This window comes from Vulpes vulpes, chromosome 13 (assembly GCF_048418805.1).
Source record: "Vulpes vulpes isolate BD-2025 chromosome 13, VulVul3, whole genome shotgun sequence".
NCBI classification, from domain to species: Eukaryota; Metazoa; Chordata; class Mammalia; order Carnivora; family Canidae; genus Vulpes; species Vulpes vulpes.
In genome coordinates, this window is record NC_132792.1 from 154,141,622 (window position 1) to 154,164,584 (window position 22,963).

Here is a 22,963-nt window from a genome sequence, read left to right on the forward strand (position 1 = left end):
ACACATCTCTCAGAACTGCTGAGAGCCACCTTGGCTCGGTGCACAGATGGCACACAGAAAACATTCAAAAGAAATGTCAGAGAAGAAAGTGAAGGGATTGGGACCACGTGCCAACCCCACCTGAAGTCAAAACATCATCATCAAAATGATGTATGTATGGGGCACCTGGGTGGCTCAGTCAGCCTCTGACTCTTGATTTTGGCTCAGGTCATGATCTCAGGGTCTTGAGATTGAGCCCAGAGTCGGGCTCTGTGCTCAGTGCAGTCTGCTTGCCTATCTCCCTCTGCTGCTCCCCGTGCCTGGTCTCTCTCTCTCTCTCTCATAAATAAAAATAAAATTTAAAAAATTAGTGATGAAAATTACAATGACATTTGGCTGCATCACCAGGTACTTCAATTAAACTCCAGTGCAGAGGAAAGCCCACTGGACTTGGGCCAGAAGCCATCAGTTCGGTCTTCACCGTGGCCTTTGGCGATGGTGACACGCAGGGCCACCTGCAAAGCAGAGACTCTGGAGCCCACAGGGGCCTGTCCTGGGGCTTCTTCTTCCCCCAGTTTTCACTGTCTTCCTGAGAGGAACTCACGTAGTCCCACGACATTGACCATCACCCGTGAATCACTCACAGACCTCTGGACCCAGCTGTCTTCTATAAGTGCAAAAACTTACAGGCTTCATAAACTCAATTGTTAATAAAAATCTTACTTGGCGCTATTCAGTCCCATACATAAATTTTGAGTCTTTGGGCCCACCTCCATTGATCTTGTCACTAGCAACTGGAATTCCAGTGTTTAGCTTTGAAATAGTGAACATTTCTAAAAAATCAGTGAAAGAAATCCCAGCAAAGTAAGGAGAAGCTATTTTGTCTTCCCCTGTAGCTGCCCAAAAGAAGACATCCTCATCAAAACGATGACCTTGCAAATATTATTTCGGGACTTTAGAGATCATTGCTCTGCCACTTGAACAAAACATTTCGATTATAGACTCCAGAAAAGTCTATCATTCTAACTGGTTATCTTCACAAATTACTTTTTTGTCTGGGATAATATTTAAGTTACATTTCTGTTTTTGAGTGTGACAATACCTGTGAGTGTTTTTTGCAAATCCAGAAATAAATTATTACAATTTTCACTTGTAATTCTGAAAGTAAACTCAAACTTTTCTCTTTGTTGGACTTCTCTCTTTCTTTAAAAGATTTTATTTGTTTAGTTATTTACTCATTTAGTGAGTGAGCCGTTTGAGTAGGAGGAGGGGTAGATGGAGAGGGAGAAAGAGAATCTCAGGCAGACTAGACTCGGGGCTTAAGCCCAAGACCATGAGATGAGGAGCTGAGCTTAAATCAAGAGTCTGATGCTTAACTAGCTGAGCTACTCGGGCATCTTGTTAGATTTCTTTTTTAAAATATCAGCTTTATTGAGGTATAAGTGCCTAAACTGTGAGATATTTAAAGTGTATATCATGGTGATTTGACACAGGTACACCTAGTGAAAGGACTGCCTCCCTTTCAGCCACCCATTTTGTCAATGAACATGTCCATCACCTCAATATTTATCTTTTTTTTTTTTTGTGATAACATTTAAGTTCTAGGGATCCCTGGGTGGCGCAGTGGTTTGGCGCCTGCCTTTGGCCCAGGGCGCGATCCTGGAGACCCAGGATCGAATCCCATATCAGGCTCCCGGTGCATGGAGCCTGCTTCTCCCTCCGCCTGTGTCTCTGCCTCTCTCTCTCTCTCTGTGACTATCATAAATAAAAAAAACAAAACAAAACAAAACAAAAAAACATTTAAGTTCTACTCTCTTAGCAAATTTTAATTATACAGTACAGTGTCATCAAATATAGTCACCATGTTTTACATTAGATCCTCAGAACCTCTTATCTTACAGATGAAAATTTGTATCCTTTTACCAAGCTCTCCCTATTCCCTACCCCCAACCCCTGGCAACTGATTGTTGAATTTCTTATTTAAGCACAATCCTTTTTTTATTTTTTTTTACGTTTAAGGTATAATTCCCAAGGTTTACATCAGTTTTCTAACTGTATCATTTGTATCTCCCATGCACCTTGAATCCAATGTATCCCAAAGGAGACCCACTATCTTCTCTCCAACACACTTGACCTCTGTGTTTTCTGTCTGGGCTAAGGTAATCATCTCCATCCAGCCTCCTGGACTAGAAACCTGAGCCATCCTGGCCTCCTCTCTCTTGCCCACCCCTGCCCCCCATGTTCAGTCTCCAAGTCCCATTACGTTGGCCATAGCAGCACTAGAATCTGCACTCTTTCCTACACCCACCCCCCTTCCATAGTCTGGATTTATGTACTTATAATTTCCTTCACCCACCCTAGACCACTACTAAAGCCCCTAAACATTTGTAAACCAGCTTGTAGGCTGATTCCAAAAAAGCAATTTACTTAAAAACTGCAATGGTCCCAGATTCACTAGGTTTCCATACCTCTCCCAACCTTCCTCTGCTTCTACTCACTTGAAACACTGTGCCTTAACTTCGTGAAGGTTTCTATCTTTCTCAAACACATTCTGGATTCTTTAAAGATTTTATTTATTTATTTATTTATTTATTTATTTATTTATTTATTTATGAGAAAGAATGCATGCGAGAGAGCACAAGTAGGCAAAGCAGCAGGCAGAGGGAGAGGGAGAAGCAGACTTGTCATGGAGCAGGGAGCTTAACACTGGGGCTGGATCTCAGGACCCTGGGATCATGACCTGAGCTGAAGACAGATGCTTAATGGATTGAGCCACCCAACTGCCCCATCTTGGATTTTTTTTAACTCTTACAAGCATTTGCATATAACATCTCTTGTGCACGGATGCTCTTGATTCACTGTCCAGATCAAATGTCACCTCCTTAATGAAGAGTTGTCCAAACCCGTCGAGAAATATGAGCCGCTTCTATGCTCCTCTAGTATTTCCCTGATACCTTAATCGTAATACCACATTGTATTGTTTCTATTCACTATTCACTTACTTCCTAAAATAGATTGCGGGTCCCATGAAGACATGAAGATGTTAATTCAACTTCTTAATTTGCTGACCTGATACTGTAACTATAATAGTCATCCAATAAATGTGAAATAAATAAAACTCAATATAGTTTTATCTTCAGAGTAAGAATGACTAACTGCCTTACTGAAGACCAAGTGGAATAATGTCTATGAAGTGTTTCATAAATTTTGGAGAGATAAATAATACAGTGATCCCACTTCCCTCACTAGTTCTCCGGTTGTGTGGTGGCTCAGTGGGCCAGGGGTGGCATCCGCAGTTCACCATCACGATGCCTGTGGTCCGTCAGTAGAACCTGCACAGGATTCACCAAACCACAGAGGATGGGGATGGAGACTAGGACTTGAGAGTTAAGGAGACCCGAATTGGAGCCCCAGTCACACTACAGTTTAATTCTATGATCTTGAAGAAGCTGTGTCAGCTCCGTGGGTCTTAGTTTCTCAACTCTCAAACGATGACAGTAAACTTAGATCATCTTTCCATTCCATACAAAGTCTGGAATGCTATTAGCTGCCCACTGAAAAGCTTAGACTTCCCAGGCAAATGCCCTAATATTTTGATGACATCTTCACCTTTTAAATTCCTATAGAAGTGAAACCAGGGGATCCCTGGGTGGCGCAGCGGTTTAGCGCCTGCCTTTGGCCCAGGGCGCGATCCTGGAGACCCAGGATCGAATCCCACGTCAGGTTCCCGGTGCATGGAGCCTGCTTCTCCTTCTGCCTGTGTCTCTGCCTCTCTCTCTCTCTCTGTGATGACTATCATAGATAAATAAAGAAAAAAAAAAAAAAGAAGTGAAACCAACTCAAGAGTTATAGCCAACATGGCAGGTCTCTGATGGCTTGCACAGTGCAGCACAATTTGAGAGGCACTGGAAAAATCCTCAGCCCCCAACTTTCTCCTTCCATTAAAGATTACTTTTTTAAGTCCATGTATTTATTTTGTCTACACTCTAAAGCTTACATACCTCCAGGGATGCCTGGGTGGCTCAGTCAGTTATGAGTAGCAGTAGCAGCTTCAGCTCAGGTCATGATCCCAGGGTCCTGGGATCGAGCCCTGAGGTTGGGCTCCCTTCTCAACAGGGGAGTTTGCTTCTCCCTCTCCCTCCTGTTCATGTTCTCTCTTGCTATCTCTCTCTCAAATAAATAAGATCTTTAAAAAAAAAAAAAGGAAAAAAGCTTGCCTACCTTTGGAAAGGGTAATATTTTTCCTCCAGTCTCAGCTCCTTTCTTATAGCTGCACACTCAATCACATCACTTCTAGATCCCAGAAAGAACTTGCTTACACACTGGAATCTCTTTATCTATCAGCTTCTTCCTTGTGTGGTCATATTATATTCAAGTGTATCACTACACTTATGCCAAACCTTCTCTGATGCTTCTGCTCATTCTAGATATTCTATTTTTCATTCTCTTTGTAATACTGTATTTAGAGAGACAGAATAGGAATCAGCTAAGAGTGGTTGAGGAGTCAAAAATAAGAACAAGAATAGTACTGTGTCTTGCCCCATCAAGGGAGAAGGAAACTTCAAGAAAGAAGAGTAATCAACATTGCTGAATTCAGAGAAGTGAGGAAGAGAAAGGAGGTGAGAACAACTAAGGCTTCTAGCTTCAGAAAGCTAACTGGAGGCTGACCAACATCCTTCTTATTACCAAATCAAAAGATCTTTGCTGTTGATGGTGGAGAAGATGTGAGGGGGGTTAATAAAATCTCAAAGGGCATTGCATCAATTTTTAGGCTGTAGCCTATACAAACCAGGTCTTCTGTGAAACCCTTTGGAAAGTCTGCTTTACCTCCTGCCTCAACTCCTGTGTGGAGTGATGGTAAAGAATCAATGAACCAACACTCTTGACTTTTAGATACAATAGCGAGAGTCACCTTTCACGTCCTTTCTGCTTTAGTTTATTAGTATGCATTATTATTCCCCATTTATAATTTAAAAAATGAGGCTCAAATGGATTAGAAGTACTTTTCAAGTCATATAATCCACTAATGCAGTACTCCTGAAAAGATTTCAGCTGAAAATACCCTCCAAGTGTTTGTCTTATCTTTCTAATCTTGTCCTCCTTAAAAGGCCAAACACACCGGCCTTTTCCTCAAGGTACCCCAAGTAACCCACTGACCTGCAGGTAGCTGAAGAAGAAGTAGAAGACTCTATTGTGGGGCCTTGGGTCGTTTCTCCAGGGAAAAAACGGTCTGGATCTCTAATAATTTTAGTTCCTCCCCAGATCAGAGTTTACCAGAGTCCCCTGAAGCTAGCTGGTAATTGCACCACCACAAAGTCCCTGAATTCCAGGCATGTGATTGGCTGATCAGGGATGGCTAAGTTGTAATGGATGGGCAGAGACTTTCTACTGGCCCAGTGAATGATTAACAACAGAAATAAAGCACTGGTATTTACCTAATCTCCTTTTCTGGGCACTAACCCTTATTCTTGATAACATGTTGCAATCATTTGTTTTCTTCTCTGCCAAGCATTTCCCCTAAATGGAAAGGCAATAAGAATTTGATGCCAAGATTCTTTTTTCTTTTCATAAATACAAGGTAGACATATATGTTGCAATGCAGCTAGCCTAGAAAACTTGGGTACTGTAGGGTTGAGACTAGGTCCACTTTGATCCACTTTCCATGATGCTAGGTCCAGCAGGCCTTCCTGGGGCTCAGTGACTGATGACTTTGCCCTTGTTGGTCTTCATTCCACCCCAAGAAAGCACAATGGTGGGGGAGTTTAACAAATTTACCCAATTTCTGCAATGTGCCCAGTTGCCTGGAATATAATCAGTATTCAATACATGTTCATTAACTACTACATTTGTCAGACACCAAATGACTTCCAGAAGTTGATCTGTCATGGAGCGCTGTTTGTGATCATTCAGATCTAGGAAGAACCTCAAACTCTGACATTTATCTAATTAAGGTATTATTCCTCAAAGTCAAGGTTTGTGTGCTCGGGAGAAGGCTATTAAAGGGGAATTTTTCCCGAAAACTTCACTTTTTCTGTCAGAAATACCAGAAGTCTCGTAAGGGTCTCAGAAAAGAGCAGAGTTGAAGCATCTCACAAGCTTTGACAGAGATACGAGATTTTAGCTGGGCTTTGAATGAAAAGTAGCAAAATTATGAGATAAAAATGAGAAGGTAAAGAGAACATGGGCCAAGTCACAAGGTGAGGCTGATTTGCTGATTTGCCGAGAATGAGTATAGAGGAGGATTCCAGATTATGCCAAATCTTGAGAGCTAAATTGAAGGAAATACCACCTTTAAAGTTGAGTCTTCGAAATACCATTTCCCAAATCTACAGAGTGCTTTGCTTTCCTTTCCACAGTGACTGTTCCACATTTTTCTCTCCAGGTCACCCATCGGTTTTCCTCTCAGCTGGTGATCTTGCCTCCTAGTCCACTAAACAATCATTCTACAGTAGCTTCTAATCACCTCACATTTCTTAGTTTTTTTTTTTTTTTTTTTTTTAAGATTTTATTTGAGAAAGAGAATGAGAAGGAGAGGGAGAGAGAGAGAGCAGGAGGAGGAGGGGCAGAGGGAGAAGGAGAAGCAGACTCCCCGCTGAGCAGGGAGCCGGATACGGGACTGGATCCCAGGAACCCAGGATCAAGACTTGAGCCAAAGGCAGACCCTTAACCGACTGAGCCACTCAGGTGCCGCCTCTTAGTCACTCTTGCTTCAGAAGAGCTCTCTTTGTTCTTTTCTTATTTTCAATGCATCTTTCATCCTGAAATATTCCCTAAATCTTGCCAAAACCTCAAATTCCATTTTTGCTCCGTCATGAGATAATTAAGTTCTTAGGTCTCCTGAGTTTCCTGCTTACTTTCTCCTTAATCCCCCTCCTTCCGCCCCTCCTGTTGTGGCCTCCCATTCTGGCTTCTTCCCTCGCTTAGGGACACACCTCTTTCAGGCATGCTCTTAATTTCTTATCTCCTGATTTCTTATCAGCCCTGCTGATAATCTCCTTTCTGAAACTCTTCTCCTTTGATTTCCATTTTCATGAATTTTTCTGATTCACCTCTTTTACAAAATGCTTAGTTGTTCTTACCTCTTCTTGTTCTTTCTCATCCCTACATATAGATATGTCCCAGGTTCTTCTTTTCAAAAATATTTCTGTTCATTACCTTTATCGTACCTGCCGTCATGGCCTTATTCCTTATAAGAGAACTACCCCATGACCACCTCTGTATCTCTGATCACTCTCCTTAATGCAGACTTACTGTGTTTGTTGCCCATCGGACACCTTAGAAGCACCTTACATGCCACACATCCAAAGGGGAACTTCTCATTTCCTGCCCAGAAAGATGCTTCACCTTCTGACCCCAACAGTAATTTGGACTTCCGGGAATGGAATTTCAAATTCACCTTTAAACCCTTCCTCTCCCTCATCCTCCAATGTTTGATGAGTTAAGTTGTTTTATTTGATTTTCCAATGTCCCTCACATATTCTCTGTTTCTGCTGCTCAGATTATCATTGTCTCCTGCATGGACTACTGCAGTAGCCCTTAAAATGGTTCCTTTCTCTCTATTCTTTTCCTACTTCTACAGGTAGGTACTACATACTGTTGTGAGCCAAGTCTGTGTTTGGTGCTTATCACTTCCTTTCTTAGATGTCTTCAATCTCTTCTCACTGCGTACCAAATAAAGTTTAAATTCTCGAACATGCCCTTCAAAAGCCTCCAGAAACTGGCCTTAATGTGTCTGTCCAGCCTTCTTACTCATCACTTCATGCTTTATCCAGGCCAACTTAGGCCATGTCCCATTCCCTAAACACGCTCCATCTCCCTTGCCTCTCTGCACGTTTTTTTTTTTTTTTAATTATTATTAAAAACTCAACTTAAAACATTAAAGAATTTTAAGAGAATAAATACCTGGAGTTTCATCATCCTAAGACAATGGTTTTCATCTGTGCCTGTTATTGTCTGGTCTTTACAAGAAGAAAGATTTTATAGAAGTGCAATCATAAGTTCTTATTATTCTGTATTCTACTTTTACTTAGAATTATATTTTTAAGATTTTCTGTTCATAAGTAACTTGTAAAAGGTTGCATTACATTTGATGTACCATAATATACTAAAAATTTTCCTAAGATTGGACATTTCAAATGTTCACAAGGTCTCCCAGTACAGAAAATATATACAATGATAGAATGACTAGCTTCAAACTAAAAATAATAATCTGAGGAGTAGATTTACTTGGTTCAAAAGCTTATGACTCTTTATGATGCTCTTACTGCATCTCACTTGTAATATCCTTTGCACTAATCTTTGTCTCTTAATCCTACTTACTTTTAAAGGCCCAATAACTGACCCTCCTTAACAATTTTCCTGCCTCCTCCTCTTCAAAGCTGAGTTCCCTTAGCACACTGTTCTGTAAAAAGTGTTAATTTTATTCGAACCATCCTGAATTAATGATATGTGTATACCTGTCTTGTGTCTTAGACTGTGGGCTACTTGAGAGTTTCTTTTTTCTTTTTTCTTTTTTTTTTAAGATTTTATTTATTTACTCATGAGAGACACACACACACAGAGGCAGAGACATAGGCAGAGGGAAAAGTAGGCTCCCTGCTGGGAGCCCAATTTGGCCTGGGGGGGTGGGGGGCTTGACCCTGGGACTCTTGGGGGGTCATGCCCTGAGCTGAAGACAGACACCCTCAACTGCTGAGCCACCCAGGTGTCCCTACTTGAGAATTTCTTATTACTATTTCTTATTCTTCTTCATAACTTCATCTAGGGACAGTCCATTATTTCAAGTTCTCTTCCATATTTTGTTTGTATTTCATCCAAATTTCCTATGTGGTTTGGTAGAGGTCAGAGTGAGAGATGGGAGAAGCTTGTCATATCATCTCAATATGGCATCCTGATAGGAAAACCTACGCTACTTCAGGATTCTTGCTTCTTCTGCCCTCTAAAAAGAGAAGAAAATATATTCACTTATATTTCACCATCTCAAATTTACCTTGCAGGGCTGGGTTTCATCCAAAGGTGGTAAGCAGTATTACTGCAGAAGATTTAGGAACTTGTTCCTTAAACAGGATATAGGGGAGACTCAGAAGAGAGTTTAGGTCCTAATTCTACTTTTGTCTCAACAGATCATTTTAAGGATATAACTATCCTGAATCTATTTTCCCAAATTGAGAGGTTAATTTTTGCTTCATAAGTTTTGGTTAATTTGAAGTTATTTTTTGCCTCATCATTTGTGTCTCATTAAAATATGAGGCATATCCTTAGCTGTGATTTGAGCTTCCCATTCTCCTTACAGACAGGAAATTAGACCCTTCACTCCCCATCAATGTGCTGCTAATTCTGGTCTTAAACAGACAACCACCATACTTGATCTTTCCACATTGTGAGAACAACACACACATACACACACACACACGTTGTTACTATGAAGTTGCTTTCCAATCTAATGAGAAAAAAAATTGAAAATAGTTTTAGAACCAAGAGGAAAATTTATTCGTAGATGCATTTCTATTACCCAGTCTGCTCAGCTACAATGTCAGGACATTTTGGCCACCAACGCAGCTTTCTTTATTTCCAGAGAATGTTTTAGCTCCTCCATTGTTAAGCCATTTTCCTTTAGTCTTTGTATAAAGTCTTCTATGGCTTTGCAATATTCTATGTCTTTCTGAAAGGCAAACTGAAGAAAAGAAAAAAAAATTAAGTTAAAATGTAATAACTGAGATCCAGCTGGATGGTCTGAAGCTAATGAGTAGTGCTTAGGCCCGTGACTGGGGGCTCAGAACCAGGCTAGCTTAAAGACAAATCGGAGTCTTCAACATGATGAATCATTTAAATTTGCTGGCTTTTATATACTTATGATTATCGCAGTAATAAATATAAATAAAAGAGGGAATTTCAATGGAAATTTATCTGTTCAGTGGTTTTTGGATCCTAGAAGAATTTTAGACTTTTCACAGCAATACACACAAGTCATGAGCCCCCTTCTAACGGCCCTTCAAAAACATCCCACAATGAACAGTTATTTACTGAGCATGTGCCAGAAATGATGCTAGGCTCTAGGGGTACAACTGTGAATAAGACAGACAAAAGCCTACTACTTACAATTGTCTTCTCACACTCAGTCTGTGGAGTCGGTTTGGGAGTTTCTTGGATCAATTTACAGACTGGAAGTGCACTGTTCCACTCCCCATCAATGCACTGTTGGTCCTGTGTGCCCACTAAGTGGTATCTGAACAGAAATCAGAAGGGCAATGAATTTAGCCTTCTCACCTTCTGAACTGGGCAACTAAGGCTGGTTTTGTGTAGTTGTATTTCATTATTTCCTACTGTGATAGCATCCACCCCCGACCCTTAATGCATGCTTAAGTTCTCTCAGTATTACAAAACAGTAATCAACTAAAACTATTCTCCTTGGGGGTGGACAGGACCCAAGTGCCAGTTCAATCTATAAAACATGGAGGAGTGAGATTCTGAATGTGTGTGTTTACAACAGTTGTTGGGTGGAGAGCGTGAGGGAAAAAGCTTGTCATCATTCAGTAACTTATAAAAGCATCTGCTATCTATACTCAAAGGGATTGGGAAGCTAGAGATAGCCCTCAAATAAATTTTATGAAGGAGTTACAGCTTTTAATCAGAAAAACATAAAAGTTGACTGCAAAGTCCACTAGAAGTATATAATGAAATTGAAATGCTAATAAGGAGACATGACCCTGAATAAGACTTGAAGCCAAGGAAAGAATAGATCTGTAAGGTGGGTGACTGGGTAGTCTAAATTAAAATTAGCCTTTAATTAAGATGTATTAAAGCTCTATAAATCATTCTCTAAATCTTTCCTTTTCTTTAAAGGATTTTTTTTTTTTAATTCAAGTAACTACAAACGGGAAACTAGATCGGGGTGGGGCAGGATGGAACAATAAATCATTCTCTTTCTGCAGTTCCATATGTTCTATATTTCTTTGAGTTTTTGTTCTGAGATTATTTAGAAAAACATACATTTTAAATATCTTCTCTAGGATAAATAAGAGGATCAGTCTGTCTTCTAGAGATTGAGGAGAGCTAGCAATGGGCTAAAGCAGCTCTCAAAATCAGAATGAGCTCCGATACCAGAGGCAGTAGGAAATCAGGGCATTAGGTGAGATGGACTGGGTCATTCGCCAAAACAATGCTAGCAGTCAATGGGCAAGATCCTGCATTTGAAAGGCTGCATACACTTACCCGTCTTCACAGTGATAAGTAATGGTAGATCCTGAGCTGAAATTTCTCCCTTCAAAATAGCCATGAGCTGGATTCTCAGGAGGGCCACAGTTTCCTGAGAAACAGGAGTACAGGAGTGACAGTCATGGGTTGTACTCAATTAAGAGTACCCCCTAAGTGTAACTGTCGTCCATGTGGGATCTGGGGACACATTCTCCATTCATTTCCTTCTGGTCAAAATCATGTTTTTCCATTGGAAAGACTCCTTCCCCCGGCTTATCCTCTGAGTCATTAACAGTTTAAGAGTACTTTTTCATTGGCATGAGCTTGAGGAAAGGAAGTTTAAGTTGTAGAGATTGTCAGTGAACAAGAAAAAAAAAATTCAGGGGATCCCTGGGTGGCTCAGCGGTTGAGCGTCTGCCTTCGGCCCAGGGTGTGATCCTGGAGTCCTGGGATCCAGTCCCCATCGGGGTCCCCGCAGGGAGCCTGCTTCTCCCTCTGCCTGTGTCTCTGCCTCTCTGTCTGTGTCTCTCATAAACAAATAAATAAAATCTTCTAAAAAAGAAAGAAAGAAGAAAGAAAGAAAGAAAGAAAGAAAGAAAGAAAGAAAGAAAGAAAGAAAGAAAGAAAGGAAGGAAGGAAGGAAGAAAGAAAGAAAGAAAGAAAGAAAGGAAAAGAAAAAAATTCAAATCAGAGGTAGAGGTGGGAAAAGTTAACTCCCTAAATTGGGAGATAAATGGCGCAAGTTCAAATGGAAGCTGACATTCTCTGTAGGACAGAATTGTGCAATATGAGAGCTTCAGAAACAAGGAGAATACAGCTGGGAGGAAAGAAGGGGAGTGTATAAAGAGAGTTGAACAAAGTATTAGATGTTGTGAATTTCAGTTCTGGTTCTTCCACTAACCACCATTTCATCCTTCTTGGCTTCCTTCCTAACCTGTAAGATGAGCAGTTTATTTATTTTTAAAAAGATTTTTTTAATTTATTCATGAGAGACACAGAGACACAGGCAGAGACAGAAGCAGTCTCCTCACCGGATCTCAGGACCCCGGGATCATGACCTTAGCCAAAGGCAGAAGCTCAACTGCTGAGCCACCTAGGTGCCTCGATGAGCAGTTTAAATAGTAATACCTCTAAAGTCCCTTTGAGCTCTGACATTATGAGTCTAAACATGGTGATCAAGATTAAAGGATAAATTAAGAATAATTAGGTATGTATATATCTATAGAAACAAATGCCTTCAAAACAAATACTTGGGTAAAAACAGCAAAGCATAAAAGAGTATGCATTAGTATAGTACATAGTATAGGATACTGTGTATAATAATGCATACAAATAAAAATGTAATTATAATAGCATAGAATACTATTTCTGTAAAAAATACACAATATGCATAAACATATATGAACAGGAAAAAAAAAGCCTGAAAATTACATATCAAAGTATTCTATTATTTCTGGATAGTAGGCTTATAGATAATTAAATGTTTCTTTTATTTTCTGTATTTTTTCCACAACACAGATGCTTTCTTTGAACAGTTAATAAATAATTTTTAAAGGATAAGAAACTGAGTTCAAAAGCTGTATAGAGGAAAGGAAAAGAATTTCAGTGAATTGATCATAGGCATCCCAGTTTATACAGGGCTCTACTGGTGACTTTGAAGAATATAGTTGTGAACTGAAAGAGATGATACAGATCTTGGGTCTAAGCAGAAAAGGATTTGCCTTAGTCAGGGACCCAACAAGCTTCCCCTAAAATTGGGCAATGAACTAACATAAAAAGACAGAAATCCTGTACTTTAGAGCTAGGATAGAATGTATTAAATTAAAGAGAGTAAAAGAGAAAAGATCTTTGAGAAACAAATACTTCAAGCTTAGGTCCAGCTAATGATAATGTTATATGCTTGTAGTTTAACTTCATGTAGCATATATGCATGTTTTAAGTAACCACAAACTCATTAAAAGAAGTTAGCTCTAGTTTGTGCTTTTAAACTGCCAAAAAATAAAAATAAAAAATAAAATAAACTGCCTATCTACTGTTTTAATAGCTACTGCCAAAATACATCCACAGAGTGATATCTCTTTCTCTGACCTAAGTGGCTAGTCCCTCGTATCCTGAATGATGTTAGATCAAATCAAATTTTTAAATTATTTGTCAACCTGATCAGTAAAACATGTGTATCTAATCTTAATATTCATTTCTGTAATTATTAGTTACATTCACTGTCCTTCCATAAATTTGAGGAATATAAATGCTATTTGGGGCTTATCTTGGAATTATCTATCCTTAAAATCTGCCATTTTTCTATTAGGTTGCCTATTTATCACAGATTTTGGGGGGGGGGGGGTTTGTATATTAAAAACACTAACTTCTTAGCCATCAAATATTTTGCAAATATTTTCTCTAAGCCTATTATCTTTTAGTTTTTATGATGTCTTTGAATAGATAAAAGTTTTGATTTAAAAAATTCATTTAAATCTGTCCATTTTCTTCCTTTAGGACTTCAGGGGTTTTGTTACTTCTTAGGAAAACCTTCTCTGGGATCCCTGGGTGGCTCAGCGGTTCGGTGCCTGCCTTTGGCCCAGGGCGTGATCCTGGAGACCCTGGATCGAGTCCCATGTCGGGCTCTCTGTATGATGCCTGCTTCTCTCTCTGCCTGTGTCTCTGCCTCTCTCTCTCTGTGTGTCTGTCATAAATAAATAAATCTTTAAAAAAAAAACCTTCTCCAATCCAAGATAATAAATTTTCATATTTTCTTCAATAATTTTCCTTTTTCAGTTATACATTTAAACCCATTTGGAATTAATTTTTAATATGACATAAGTAGAGTTCTAATTTTGTTTTTTCTTTTCTTTTTTTTTTTTTTAAAGATTTTCTTTATTCATGAGAGACACACACACACAGAGAGAGAGAGAGAGAGAGAGAGAGGCAGAGACACAGGCAGAGGGAGAAGCAGGCTCCATGCAGGGTGCCAGATGTGGGACTTGATCCCAGGACTCCAGAATCACACCCTGGGCAGAAGGCAGGCGCTAAACCACTGAGCCACCCATGGATCCCTAATTTTGTTTTTTCTAAATAGATAATTATCCCATTATCATTGAATACAGACTTTTCCCACTAATTTAAAATAAACTGTTCTACTTTTCTGTGTCATTACTTAGTTGTTTTAGTGATATATGAATTATAGCATCTATAATTTGCCATTTTAATGCTCTTTCACTTATAGTAATTTTGTTTTACATTTTATCATCTGATAAAGTGTTTCCTCCCCTTTTATCTAGCCAAATATATATATTACTCATCGTTTTCCAAATAATAAATTTGTAAAATGTTTCCTCTCACTATACCTTCAAACAATCATATTGAAAGTCCTTGCTAGTGCAATAAGAAAGGAAAATAGAAGGTATACATATTGGGAAGGAGATATAAAACTGTGTTTTTCACAGATTACATGATTCTTTATGGAGAAAATCCCAAAGAATTGGCCAAAAAAACTCATGAAACTAATAACTTATTATGTCAAAATTGCAGGATACAAGTTTAATATACAGAGCTCAATTATTTTCTTATATATCAACAATGAGCAAGTGGAACTTAAAATTAAAAATATAATACCATTTACATTAGCAACCATGAAAAATTAAATACTTACGTATAAATAAAAATACAAGGTCTATTAGAGAAAAACTATAAAATTCTGATGAATGAAATCAAACAAGAAGAAGTAAATAGATGCAGAGGTATTCCATGTTCATGGTTAGGAAGACTCAATACTGTGACGATGTCAGCTCTTCCCAATATGATCTATACTAAATTTTCAATGCAATATTAATCAAAATTCCACCAAATTATTTTAGGAATATATACTAAAGGTTTATATGATAGTTTTATAAAGGAGGCAAAAAAACCAGAATAGCCAATACAATATTTAAAATGTAGGACAAAGTTAGGGAATTAAAGCTACCTGACTTCAAAACTTACATAAAGCTACAATAATCAAGACAGTGTGGTATTGGTGAAAGAATAAACAAACAAATCAATGAAATGGAATAGAAAACCCAGAAATAGACGCACATAAATAGTGTCAATTGATCTTTAAAGGAGCAGAGGCAATATAATAAAGCAAAGATAGTTTTTTTTTAACAAATCGTGCTGGTACAACTGAACATCCACAGGCAAAAAAGTGAACTGAGATATAAATTTTATATCCTTCACAAAAATTAACTCAAAATGGATCATAGGCCTGACTGTAAGATATAAAAATATGAAGCATCTAGAAGATAATGTAGGAGAAGACTTATATGACCTTAAGTATAGTGGTGCCTTTTTAGATACAGCAGTAAAGACATCATCCATGAAATAATGGATCAGCTGCAATTCATTAAAACTTAACACTTCAGTGCTATGGATGACATATCAAGAGAATGAGAAGATAAGCCACAGGCTGGGAGAAAATAATTGCAAAAGACAAATCAAATAAAGGACTGTTATCCAAAGCATACAAAGAACTCTTAAAACTCAACAAGAAGATAACCTGATTAAAAAATAGGCCAACGACCTTTACAGACACCTCACCAAAGAAGAGACACAGATGGAAAATTAGCGCATATCATCAGGAAATGCAAATTAAAGCAACAATGGGATACCACTACACATCTATGAGAATGGCCAAGATCTCAGACACTGATGACACCAAATGCTGACAAGGATGTAGAGCAACAAGACCTCTCATCCTCTGGTGGGGATGTAAAATGATATAACCACTTTGTAAGACAGTTGGGTGATTTCTCACAAAGCTAAATACACTAAAATCCAACAATTGCACTCCTTGGTACTTATCCAAAGGAGTTGAAAACTTTTGTCCCCACAAAAACCTGCACCTGCTACATCTATAGCAGCTTTGTTCATAATTGCCAAACTTTGGAAGCAACCTAGATGTTCTTTAGAAGATGAGTGGATCAATAAGCTGTGATACATCCAGAAATAGGATATTATTTAATAAAAGAAAATGAGCTATTAAGCTATGAAAAGACATGGAGGAATCTTAAATGCATATTACTAAGTAGAAAAAGCCAATCTGAAAAGGCTACATACTGTATGATTCCAAATATATGACATCTGTAAAAGGCAAAACTATGGAAACAATAAGAAGATCAGTGGTTGAAAGGGGTGGGGTGAGTAGAGAGATGAATAAACAGCACAGAGGATTTTCAGGGCAGCAAAAAAAATCTGCATGATATTATAATGGTAAATATGTGTCATTATGCATCTGTCCAAACCCACTGAATGTACAACACCAAGAGTGAGTCCTTAGGTAACTATAGACTTAGGGTGATCATGATGTGTCAACACTGGCTCATCTTTGGTAAACAATTAAAAAAAAGTACGATTCTGGTGAATGATCAATAATGTGCATGTGTGGGGGTAGGGATTATATAGGAAATCTCTGTATCTTCCCTTCAGTTTTATTATAAACCTAAAACTGCTCTAAAAAATTAAGTCTTTAAATAAATAAATCTGTAATGTTAGGTAGGTACCTTTCCAAATGAGATTTTAAACTTAATTTTTTATTTTATATTTTTAAATTTGAAATTCTGGTCAGAATTACATTGTAATATGTAAACTATCCATCCAGGATCATGGAATGCATTTTCTTTTATTTAAATCTTATTTTATGTCCTTCAGTAAATTTTCAAATAGGTCTCATGAATGAAATTATTTTACATTTCAGTATTCATCTCATAATTATTATTAGCAAGTAATACTATTGATTTTTCAATATTTATTTTTGTTCAAGAATAAAGTTTTTTGGCAAAATTTCTGGATCTTTTAAATATATTTGGCAAGTAAGTATACCCTGTGACCCATTGATCATTCTAGGAATCTAGACTACAGAAATAAGAGCTAGATATAAAGATATATGTATATGTATACAAATATATAGCAATCATTTCAGCATTGAAATAGCAAAAATACAGAAATAGAATAAATGTTCATCAATTATGGCATATCCATATTATTATTTAAAAGTAGAATATAAGGGTACCTGGGATGGCTCAGTCAGTTAAGCATCTGCCTTTGGCTCAGGTCATGATCCCAGGGTCTTGGGATCCAGTGACATATCAAGCTTCCTGCCCAGCAGGAAGTCTGCTTCTCTTTCTCTCTGCTCATGCTCTGTCTCTCTCGAATTAATATTAAAAAATAAATAAATAAAAGCAGAAGATAAAGGGATGCTTGGGTGGCTCAGAGGTTGCATATCTGCCTTCGGTTCAGGGCATGATCCTGGAGTCTCCTGGGATCGAGTCCCACTTTGGGCTTCCTGCATGGAGCTTGCTTCTCCCTCTGCCTAGGTCTCTGCCTCTCTGTGTCTCTCATTAATAAATAAATACAATCTTAAGAAAAAACAGACAGGGGATAGAGCAACATATACTGATCTGAAAATGGTTCCCATGTATAATGTTACACCAAAAAAGCAATTAAAAAAATACATAAAGTCCCATTTTTGTAGGTGTATATGTGTATAGATATGTGTGAGTATGCTTTTATTAAAATGTCTGCACAAACACAAAAGTCATGAAACAAACACATCCAACTAAGTACCTCTGAAAGCTGTGAATTACCATGTTAGAAGGAGGTGCTTTGTTTTTATATTTTTTCTTAAAGATTATATTTATTTATTCATGAGAGACACAGAGAGAGAGGCAGAGACACAGGCAGAGGGAGAAGCAGGCTCCCTGTGGGGAGCCCGATGCGGGACTCGATCCCCAGACCCTAAGTTCACGACCTGAGCCGAAGGCAGACGCTGAACCATTCAACCTCTCAGCCACCCAGGCATCCCAGAAGGAAGTACTTTCAACTCTTATTTTATATAACTTTGCAATGGATGAGTTATGATCCTTTCCTCCTGTTTTTGTGTATTCTTCAAATAAGAACTTTAAGTCAGTATTGTGAAATTAAAAAAAAAAAAGTCAAATGCCTCAAACTAACCTTGTTTTGGACTTAGTGGGTGGGATCTGAATCCTACTTGAGAGGGGTAGAAAAAGAATTTACTGTTTGGAAGCTATTCTTTTCACTGAAACACATTGTTTGAGGTGGCCCTTGGCTCTGTGAACTCCACTTGTTTCTTGGTTGCTTCCTAGTTCCCAAGCCTTCCCAGGTACAAAAAAAAAAAAGATATCTAATTGGTATCTAATTGGTACCTTTGGATTTGCACTTGTTTCTCTCATACTTACTGCTTTTGCAGGTAGGCAAGGGAGGCATCCAGGTGTGGTTGTCCAGGCACTGACTCCAACTGCTGCCCTTGAGGATGTAGTGCTCATTGCACTCAAAAGTGATTTTGTCACCCACATTCACAGGACCCAGGAAACTGGAGGTACCATTCACCAGCACAGGGACAGGACAGTGGCCCACTAAAGGAGAAAAAAGGAAGGGATCTGGAAGGACACCACTGCAAAGGCTAGACCTCCTCAGACCTCACTGAGAAAATAGAAATCAGAACTAAAACTGCACTTAAGAAAAAAATTTTTATTAATTTATTCATGAGAGACACACAGAGAGAGGCAGAGACACAGGCAGAGGGAGAAGCAGAGGAGCCAATGTGGGACTTGATCCTGGAACCCCCAGATCACGCTCTGAGCTGAAGGTAGATGCTCAACCACTGAGCTGCCCAGGTGCCCCAAAACTGCATTTTTTCATAGGGACTACAAACTGCACTTGTACATGGCACTAAACCATGTCAATGCCAGATGAAAGACTAGGTTGGTATAAGAGAGACTGGAAAGGTCTCCAGTCATGCACTAGGGTGACAGTTGGCAGTTGGTACTTGAACTTGCTAAAAGAAATTAATTAAGCATATAACTGGAAATGATCAATAGTGTGTTCATCCTCCTGTCAAGCACTGCTGAAAATTCTGCACCCTATGTCTGAGGCAAGTGTTCCCTTTCCCTTCATCCAATCAAATGTTTGTCATCCAGTCCTTTGTTTCGTTTTGCTTTTCCCAGGTGAAAAAACAGGAGAGAATGCAGAGAGAGATGAATTTGGTTATACAAGTAAAGGACAGACATATTGATGTGCTTTAAGTGTAAGGGAGAACGAACCCAGCTAGTCCTAAAAATAGTAATAATAACGAGGATATCGACCAGTGGTTCTGTCTCTACAGACTTCACAAGTGAGTTTTCTATACTTGAGCAAATCACTTGGATCTCAGTTATCACATTTGTATATTGAGAACATGAATTTTTATCGGTTCAAAAGTTATATAATGGATGAAATAGACTATGACATATTTACCTCAAAATAATAATAATAATAGTGGGGACGCCTGAGTGGCTCTGCCTTTGGCTCAGGGCGTGATCCCGAGGTCCTGGGATCAAGTCCCACACTGGGCTCCCTGCATGGGGCCTGCTTCTCCTTCTGCCTGTGTCTCTTCCTCTCTCTCTGTGTGTCTCATGAATAAATAAATAAAATCTTAAAAAAATAATAATGCAAAATAGGATTGTAGAAAAGATTGGTTATAGGTGGATAATTGTTGAAGGTAAGTCATAAGTAATATGAATTGATTTTACTCTTCCATCTTTTGTATGCTTAAAATTTCTTATAACATAAACATTTTAAAGGCGTATGATACTAAACAAATGATAGCCCCCCCAAAAGTTGTTTTAATACATGGAAGAAATTCTTTTCTTCCTGCAAGGTTGATAGTGTCTATTCATTCCATCAATTAATTAGTTAATTGCATCAGTACTGAGCAAGAGCTGATCATATAGCTTCTCAGAGAAGACATTCCACCCTAGAGTGCTTTAAAAATGAATTCCTAGAAATTGAGAATTTTTGTCTTATAAAGTTTGAACATGGCCTCCTGGAAGTGGGATGTGAAAGCATCGAGTGGGACGAAAAGCTGTACGAAGAAACAGAAAGCTCAAACTTACATTGACATGTGGGAACGGGGGCGTTCCACTCCAGAGAGGCATTGCAAAAAAAGGTTTTCTTTCCGACCAGGTGGTAGCCCTTGATACAGACATAAATTCCCTGAATTTGTCCTTCTGACTCCTCTGCAACGAATATGCTATTTTCCACTGGAGGAAGTTCTGAACAGCTCTCTGTGGGAAGGAAAAAGATAAGGGATTCACCTGACATACCCCATGCCGGGAGGAGGCCCCCCAGATTGCCATCCAAGGGTCTTCGTGCAGGAGTACGGCTTCTGATTCCTTGTCCTCTTCCACGTCCAGGTCTACCCACATGCCTCCCTTCCCGATAATTCCCAAAGTTGTGTTTTCGAAAGGCTAATAGGATTCACTCAAATTCAGCCATAGGTCATCTACCCCCTAAAGAAACAGTCCCCTTTCTAAGGAGCAGTCTTGGGGGGTTACAACAGATCTCTCAAGATTCTGAAATTGGTACTCTTTGCCCCCAGAACAGAAAGGGAAAGTAAACAGTTAACCACCCACTTCATAGAGCAGAATCATCATTAAATTTTACTAAGCTCCTACTGAGTACAGAGCATTAGGCCAAGTAATGAGATTTTTCAACAAAGGAAATGCATTTCAGAAATTTAAGTTTCATTAAAAACCCTAAGACAGAATGCCTCATACCCCCCCAAACTGGTAGCAAGTGCCTTGTAAACCAATCTTAATCAGGCATACGCACCATCTGAGGCAGGAATCAGCCACACAACCACGAGATAGCACATGAACCGAAAAAACATTTCGTGATGGGTTGCTTGAGCCAGGCTGGGATTAACCCAAACCAGCCAACACCTGGTTCGGATCAAAGCAGATCTTCTAACACTGCCTGCGATACCTCCTTTCCAGGGAAGAGGTTAAGAGGTTGTCCTGATTTCTCTTCCCTGGAAAGAATTTAAAAAAAAAAAATCCTACAACAGAAAATAAGAACAGCTATGAGGAAGTTAGTACAGGGAGGGATTCTGGTGGCTTGACGAGCTGCCAGTTTTAAAACTCAGTTTTAGAACTTGCCAGGGTCCATTGTGCAAATCCAGCTGACCAGTTCCTTTGGATCTGCAGGCTTATCCCTCCGCAGCCGACTTGGCCAGAGGGTGTTACCCTGACCCTCGCTTCTGTCAATATTTGCTATCGTTTCCAGTCCAGCTTCTGCAACTCCCTTCAGCTCTGCAGGTGGAGGAGGGCAGGCCGATGTCCAGTGCTTTCAGGAGAGCAACACAGCTCTGAGTGCCACGTCCCCCCGGGCCCTCAAATGCCAGGTTGTCTACAAGCAGCACTGATCACTGATCACTGCAGCCTGGAAGGCTCAAGGAAGTTAACTAACCTTACCTGATCTTGGATCTTCCAGATCCGAGGCTTCCCAGCAAGGAGCCCACCCTGATAATGTCCCAACCTGAGAAAAACTCCAAAGCCCTACAGCAACACCTGGTCCTCATTTGCCAGGCCTGCACCAGGGTTCCCATTCTGCGGGGCTTTGGGCCTCAGGCTCGAGCCTGAGTCCAGGGTCAACCAAATGAACTAAGAGGGAGATGAGGGAAAAAACCTTGGTTTCAGGAATGAAAACATGTGAAATTGTTTGGGGGCTCCTGCGTTCTTATTCATGACTGTTACAGCGATCAGCTGGTTGTCCTTGCTCCGGTTATGAAACTGGGGTAAAAGTTCCTCCACGATTTTAGGTTGTAATGAACTAATATAAAGCATCATAATGAGTATAAAGCATTAAGGACACAGTAAGGTCTTAACTGTTTTTCTCCTCTCTGCCCATTACCATTACTTATGATGATTTGCTCATGTCTTTTTCCCACGTGAGGCTGTTAACTCTAGGACAAGGATTGTGTCCCATGTGCCTTTCCTTCCTCAGCACTCCATAATGCAAAGCAGAATTGTCTGCTAGGTAAATAAGAGCAACAGGGGACCAATAAATAGAGCACAGTCGTCATACAGAAACTCTCCCAGAGCCGCTCAAATCCATACTGATAATCTATCATTTGCTGTGCACTGCCCTTTATGGGGTTTCCATAGCTTATCCTCACTCAACAACTCTATGAGTTCCTATGTGCAGACACCTTTTTAAGTATAGTTCTCGAAAGAGTAAACAACATGACGTGCCTATAAATATAAAATGAATTCATGTCAAAGATTTTATTCAACTCCTTCATGAGAAAACCTTGAAGATGCTACAACTAATTCAGAGAATGCGAGGAACGGAGATTTACGTATTCAAGGCAAAGGCCTTCTGAGGTGACTTTCCTAATCGATGGCAAACTGGTTAATAGCATACATGGTAACAAACTGTAATATTTGGAATGAGCTTTTCTCATTGGAGATGGAAATTAATTGAATTTCTACTGGACAAAATTCACTGGCCTCATTATTAGGAATCCTTTGCGTTGCTTTCAGAAAGAATCATTTGTATTCCCATCTATTTCCTACAAATTAACCTCTAGTCTTCTGGAGTTGTAAAAACGACTAATTAGGGCGCCTGGGTGACTCAGTGGTTGAGCATCTGCCTTTGGCTCGGGATGTGATCCCAAGGTCCTGAGATCGAGTTCCGCATCAGGCTTCCCACAGGGAGCCTGCTTCTCCCTCTGCCTGTGTCCCTGCCTCTCTCTGTATGTCTCATGAATAAATAAAATCTTTTAAAAAAAGACTAATTAATAGAAAGTCAATAAAAATTACCTCCCCCCATGAAATCAATAATCCCAGGGAGGGTCTACAAAACAATACTCAGTAACCCACTGAAAAATTTCTCCAGTGATTTCTTTTTGTCTCTTTTGTCAGGTTTTGAGTAATTTTGCTTAACACATCACATATTCTACTTCTTGAGGCATATAAGT

At 39.3% G+C, this 22,963-nt stretch overlaps 2 protein-coding genes across 3 annotated transcripts in view; both read right to left on the reverse strand.

Annotated features, from left to right (window-relative positions):
• The window catches only part of C4BPA (complement component 4 binding protein alpha), a 30,054-nt gene extending 22,714 nt beyond the window's left edge, over window positions 1-7,340 (reverse strand). Inside the window, exon 1 of one of the 2 annotated variants that reach the window (XM_072733385.1) lies at window positions 7,231-7,340. The gene's annotated coding sequence lies outside the window, so the exon portion shown is untranslated. Of the gene's footprint in view, window positions 1-5,136; window positions 5,338-7,230 lie in introns of those variants that run through there. The other variant, XM_025987302.2, reaches the window with a different exon arrangement.
• Window positions 7,341-9,444: 2,104 nt separating this feature from the next.
• On the reverse strand, window positions 9,445-21,237 carry C4BPB (complement component 4 binding protein beta). Its single transcript, XM_025987304.2, has 6 exons — window positions 20,815-21,237; window positions 20,097-20,267; window positions 18,402-18,578; window positions 11,191-11,284; window positions 10,078-10,204; window positions 9,445-9,652 (listed from the first exon to the last, which is right to left on the reverse strand). Exons 1-6 carry the CDS (start codon window positions 20,870-20,872, stop codon window positions 9,512-9,514), a joined length of 768 nt encoding a protein of 255 aa, XP_025843089.2. The 5' UTR covers window positions 20,873-21,237; the 3' UTR covers window positions 9,445-9,511.
• Window positions 21,238-22,963: the final 1,726 nt, after the last annotated feature.